Source organism: Zeus faber (assembly GCF_960531495.2).
Source record: "Zeus faber genome assembly, chromosome: 16".
Taxonomy (NCBI): Eukaryota; Metazoa; Chordata; class Actinopteri; order Zeiformes; family Zeidae; genus Zeus; species Zeus faber.
Window position 1 is genome coordinate 15,035,416 of NC_137202.1, and position 6,190 is coordinate 15,041,605.

Genomic DNA, 6,190 nt, shown 5'->3' on the forward strand with positions numbered 1-6,190 from the left:
GTTCCAGATATTATCCAGTGACCAGCGTTTATTCCTAGTAAATGACAGTTGTGCCACTGTTGTGTGGAAGATTCATGTCTGGGAGTATTGCGACAAATCAATAACAAGTTTACATTGCTAGAAATGTATTAAAGACTCTGCCTTTATTAGTTTGATGAGCACAGACGCAATTAAAACGACCTTAAAATACAGGTACATCGTTTTTTTTTAATGTTTTTACTTTCAATAATTGAGCTCAGTTGTAGACAGTTACATCACAGACGAGTTGTAATCTCAATCTTCCGTTTCCATACGGGGTTGTTTCCGAGCTGCCCCCGCTGAAAAACATACACTCATACACACCGATTTTCACACAGATTTCACACACCCAAGAAGTGTGTGTGTATGTGTGTGTGTGTGTGTGCGTGCGTGCGTGCGTGCGTGCGTGCGTGCGTGCGTGACGGGAGTTGTGTGAGGAGGAGTGTTTATATCACAGGCGTGTGTCTGGGTTCTGGGGGTGTCCTAACATTGCGAGGGCAGCCACCGCCATGTCCCTCTCCTCCATCAGCTCGGTGGCCGTGGCGTCAATCTTGCCCCGGGAGAAGTCGTTGATCGCCAGGCCGTCCACAATCCTGCAGCACTTGTCCTGGGCAGACGACGAGGCAAACATGCTTAGTCAGTCATTAATACGATTATTCCTTTACAGTCAGGTGGAGAGACATAGAAAATGAAGGTGGGGACATAAAAAGGGAAAGATGATCAAATGGGTGCATTTTATTCAAAGCTTGAGAAAAAACACCAACTTTCATTGTAGTGCATTTCTATGGTCTTTCATTACACATGGATGTAGTAGCCCTATTATGTCCCTTTTCAGATGTTCCCTCTTGGGATGTGTCATGTATTTCCTACCCATCGCCTTTGCAAATACAACTATGTTCTACACAACTCAAGCTTCTCGATCTAAAATTCTCCTAAATATTGTTAACCACATCTTGCAAAATATCCACACAAGCAATTTTGGTTGTAATGTGGGATGTTGGAAATTCCTCAATAAACCTAAAAAAAATAAAAATAAAAAAAAAGGACAGACTGACCTTGATCTGGATAGGGAAGGAGTAGACGAGGTCCTCAGGAACTCCATAGGAGTTACCAGTAGAGTAGACGCCCATGGAGGTGAACTCTCCCTGAGGCAAGTGATGGCAAAACAGGTTTGACGTTAATTACCAAGAATAGAAATGTCGACCGTTATTTTGTAGGCAATTCATAAAACCTTTATTTATTTACCAATGAACGATCAATGAACAACCTTATTATTAAAAAAGTATGAACTTATATAAGAATTATTTCAGAAAGTATATAAGATAAGTAAATCAAAGTGTAAAAAATTTCATTAAATTACTCAATTTCCCCAACTGGTGTGGGACGGGACTGATCAAACAAATGAACGTGAGGTATTCTGGAATATTGCCACATGGGAAACCTAGTTTTTTTTTTTTCCATTCTAATGGTTGATTCATCCAAGTGTATCGAGGCCTAAGTGAGGCCCTGTGTGATGCGGCCACAGCCGGAGCTCACCTCTGGGGTACCGGACCATATGTCCCTCATGTGGTCGCAGATGGCTTTAGCTGCAGACATGGCGCTGGACTGTTTCCTGGCCTTGATGATGGCCACTCCTCTCTGCTGCACCGTCTGGGGCGGAGCGGACACGGATATGGTTAAAAATGTGTTATTTTGAATTGTATATTCTTAATCGACCACCATGGCCTATCATCACATTACAAACTTGACCACCACATAAAAAAGAAAAAGAAAACTATCTCCAAAGTTTATGAAAACTTTCTGGTCCTGCAAATATTACTTAAGAAAGACTTGACGGACAATAACTTTCAGAGTACCTTTTCGATGTATTTTTCTTTGTGATAGTGGAATGAGTCCCACAGTTCAACAGCACCTGACCTCATTGGTCGATGAATTAACCCCTTAGTTTTTCTAGCGGGAGCTGTGCTTATCAGTTGTTTTTTTTTTTGTTTCGAAAAATCAAGACGTGAGGTCTATGTTCCTGTGACTTGTGAGAAAAAACCGAAACATTCCCAGAGATGGATGACACAACGGGACTGGACGGGTGACAGGGAATCACAGCTCAACCTACAGAGATGAAGTCGCCTTTGAGCCAGGTGTCATCCTTGACGGCCTCGAAGCAGGCTAGGTCGCTGCCAGCCATGTTGACCTTGCAGTGGTGGACGTCAGGGTACTGGGTGGGCGAGTGGTTTCCCCAGATGATCACGTTCTTCACGTGGGTGGCGGGCACGCCGCAGCGCATCGCCACCTGGAGGCCAGGGCGAGACGAGGGCAACAGGGGGAGTCAGCGTTGACGCGTTTTCGATAAAGACTGAGCTCCTGTTCTTTACTTTGGCTGAGGACCACCCGTCCATTTTTTTTTTAAATATTTCTGCTTATCGTAAATAAAAAGTGCAAATTTGGCAAAATGTAAATTCATCAATATTTTTATATTGTAGTGTGGGGATGGGGGTTTTACCTGTTGCTCGTTAGACAAGCAACGGCCAACAAGTATGCAGCCACACTGATCCTGGCTGCTCAAACCACACCACATATGTGACCCACCGCAGCAAAAGCCGCCGTCTCCCGCATTTCTAAAATCGCCAGGAGCAGCCAAATAAGTTGGAAAAACCTTTCTTGATTTTCCCAGATTTGTGTTCCTTTGTGGTTTTTATCTCTCAACGTATTTTCAAAACCAAGTTTCATTTATAAATCGTAGAGAAATGTTACAGCGTGCAGTTCAATATTACCGTTAGATTACATGAGCAAACGCAGTTCACTTACCGGGACAGCTGAACAGTGCTGAATATTTTTATATATATATATATATATATATATATATATATATATATATGTGTGTGTGTGTGTGTGTATTTTTTTTTTTTAATGCTATCAATTAATAATTTGGGCTGTGGTTAAAGCTACAAAACTGGTAAAAAAGAAAAGAAAATCACAAGACACCTGAGAGCAAGCCCTGTTGTGGTCCAGACGGGTTAGACAGGTGAAGTTCTCTTTGGGAATGGAAGGAGCCGACTTGGCTGCAATCAGACAATTGGTGTTGGCCGGGTTTCCTACAACAAGCACCTGGAATACACAAAAAAAAAAAGTATTAGATAAACACCACTGGGAGTCATTATGATTTAGATTTTTCTTGATTAAAGTAAGCAACAAGGATGAAACACTGTAGAAGCTTGTGCACACGACATTTAACATTTAGGACTACCACAACTTACAGGTGTATTTTTTATAAAATATATATTTTTTGTTATTTTAATAATAATTATAATAACATTCTCACAGTGTGTTATTAATAAATACATGAGTTTGTGGTCTGCATGTTAATTCATTCATATTAATGTGGACTCCCGTACAAAATAAAAATATTGAATCTAAAATATTTTAACAAAAGAAAAAAATCCAAAGCAATGTCTAATTAAAAGTTTCTACTGGAAAAACAAAAAGGCTGCAGGAGCCCTGAGTGACAGCGGCGTCACCTTGACGGTCTTCTTGGCGAACCTCTCCAGGGCGGCTCCCTGGCTCTTGAAGATGGCGACGTTGGCTTTGAGCAATAGTTTCCTCTCCGTGACCTCCCCCCGAGGTATGGAGCCCACCAAGACGGCAACATCCAGGTCCTTGAAGGCCTCCTCCTCCTTATCGGTGGGGATCACCTCTGTGGACAGAAGGAGGCATTAATGCATGGAACGGTCAGTGTGTTAAACCTTTCCCCAACTGTACAGACTCAATTTTAAAAGTGTTTTTTTTTTTTTTTACACATTTAGTGAAATGATTAAGGTTGTCAATAGACTGATGAACATGCCTCCTGTGATGGACATCTGGCTCTGAAAGGTTCATATCTAGTCCTCATTGAAATGTCCACACAATTTCCGGCACATTGTATGTGAAAGTTATTATGTTTGGTTGAGCTTTAGAGCGAAGGAGGCTCCAGGATGAGCATTACATTTCCAACTTTGATATGTGTGAAACAAATAACATTTTTGAATCCCTTTGGACATTACAAAACATAATGACAAATAAACAAAAAGTCAAATGGAAAATGGAAAGCGACAAGTCACCAGATTTTGAATAGAAGAGGTCAGAGGAAGCGTTGCATTGCTTTTTCATTTATTAATTAAGTATGATATTTCACATGTTGTCCAGACACTCCCATCTTGTCCAATATGTAAATGTACATGTACCTAAAAAAAATATATATATATATATACTGTATAAACTGTGAGAGAAAAATGCTTACGATCATTTATTTTCAATGAGGACAAAGGCCTCTACGTCCAGAGGGGGAGTTTTTTTTTTTTAAACATTGTCTCTGTTTTCCGAGGAACCTCCCCAACTTTATGTAAAGAGAAATGTTGTTTCTCTCTACAATGTAAATTCTAACATTGACGAACCAGATCACATTTCGTCCTATTTACCTTGTAAGGAGATGAGGAATAACCACAGGGGAGCCCGGAGGTGCATTGTAAGGGATTGGAATCTGCGTCTGCCAGGTCATTTACAAGTTCCTGTGAATTTACTGTTTGAGGTTGACATCCAGGGAGACAGTTGAGGGGCATACTTTTAAATGACTACTGACCCATGCCACACCCTCTGTTGTTGTATGAAGCCCTCTTGATCAGAAATAAGATGAGACTGGTCAGAACACTGCTTTGGAGCAGTACTGAACCTTTCTCTTTATTCTGCAGAATAAATCATCTTGAATATTCGCTGTTTTTGTTTTCTTGTAGCGGGCAGATTAACCTCACCTATCATTGCAGAATAATTTCTTCCACAATACATATAAGTGTATATACTGTATATATACTTAAACAAATTTATATTATATATATATATATATATATATATATATATATATATACACACACATACATATACACACACACACACACACACACACACACACACACATCACATCTTTCCTTCATGTGACTAGTGCAATCGCTAGGCCCACCTCTGTGCTCCTAATATTGTCTTTGCAGCACTGACAGTTAATACAGGGGCCTCACTCAGCCCCAGTGCAAACAAAGCAAAGGACAGCACCAATTCAAAAGAAAAATTCCAGGTCACAATGGAGATGGCGCATAATGGCCCCTCACGACTAGAGGCGTGAGAATGGCGACCGTAACCAGGCAAAGACTGAACAACTTACTTACATTTCGATTCTTAATTTCAGGCTTTCAGGCTTCAGTATCTTATAGGACAGGATAGTGGCCAATAAAAACACCCAATTTTCCTCAGCTGGAATGTATTAATCTTCAGGGAAAATATAATACTGAATTTGAATCCCAAATACCAACTCTTCTGGATGGATTAGTTTGTATGCAAAGTCACCCCCCATGAACAACTAACAAAATAATAAAAAAACAGGAAGCTAGAGCTTGTCTTCGTGAAGTAAGCGGCCCACCCATTAATGGCAACTATAAGGGAGCAAGATACTGATACACTCATTGCGAGTCGTATCAGAGGTAATAACCTTAACCTTCTATGTTTGGCAGAACTTCAGATTCAGATCACAAGTTGACCCATTTTTCGTGCACATCGTCACAAGGATTAATCTATCGCATTGTGTCCCGGAGCACGATTTCCCGACCTTTATTGTGCTGTACAGAACTGGATTTAAACAAATTAATTTAAATGGGGGGGATCCTATTGTACTTTAGAAGGGGGAGGTGGGCTGGCTGGCATGGGAAAGGAGAGGGGTGCAGATACGTACGCTTAAACTAAACTAACCCGACGAAAGTACGTCACCGCAGGGAGGTGGGACCATGGATGTATTAAAATTTTAACTGCAACGACCTTAATATCCCTAGTCTCGCCCAACCTTGAATTTAATAGACCGTTCAATAGAGGAAAAGCAAAACCAGTATCCCGCTTTTATTTCGTGCGAGTTAGAACGAAATTGAAACCCATGCATTTAAAATTTTGATACATCCATGCCGGGACCAGGACTCTTGCGAGCGCCATTTTTTTGTTTCATGTAAACGTCGGAAAATAAAATAAATAAATACAGAGCAGATGACCAAGTAGGAAAAAAACTTGGAAAACCCAGCGTTCAGCGTTTTTTTTTTTTTTCACAGAAAATACTTTGTCATTTACCTCATTATTTGACACTTTGGCCACGTCTACTATGAACATCGGA

At 40.7% G+C, this 6,190-nt stretch overlaps 1 protein-coding gene across 1 annotated transcript in view; it reads right to left on the reverse strand.

The window, feature by feature from the left end:
• Window positions 1–240: 240 nt before the first annotated feature.
• Window positions 241–6,190, reverse strand: part of LOC307242288 (malate dehydrogenase, cytoplasmic-like) — a 9,333-nt gene continuing 3,383 nt past the window's right edge. Inside the window, exons 4-9 of the mRNA XM_080016691.1 lie at window positions 3,531–3,706; window positions 2,998–3,120; window positions 2,129–2,305; window positions 1,555–1,668; window positions 1,074–1,163; window positions 241–625 (exon numbers count right to left, since the gene is read on the reverse strand). Of these exons, the coding sequence (XP_079872817.1) occupies window positions 470–625; window positions 1,074–1,163; window positions 1,555–1,668; window positions 2,129–2,305; window positions 2,998–3,120; window positions 3,531–3,706 (836 nt within the window). The 3' untranslated portion in view covers window positions 241–469. The remainder of the gene's footprint in view (window positions 626–1,073; window positions 1,164–1,554; window positions 1,669–2,128; window positions 2,306–2,997; window positions 3,121–3,530; window positions 3,707–6,190) is intronic.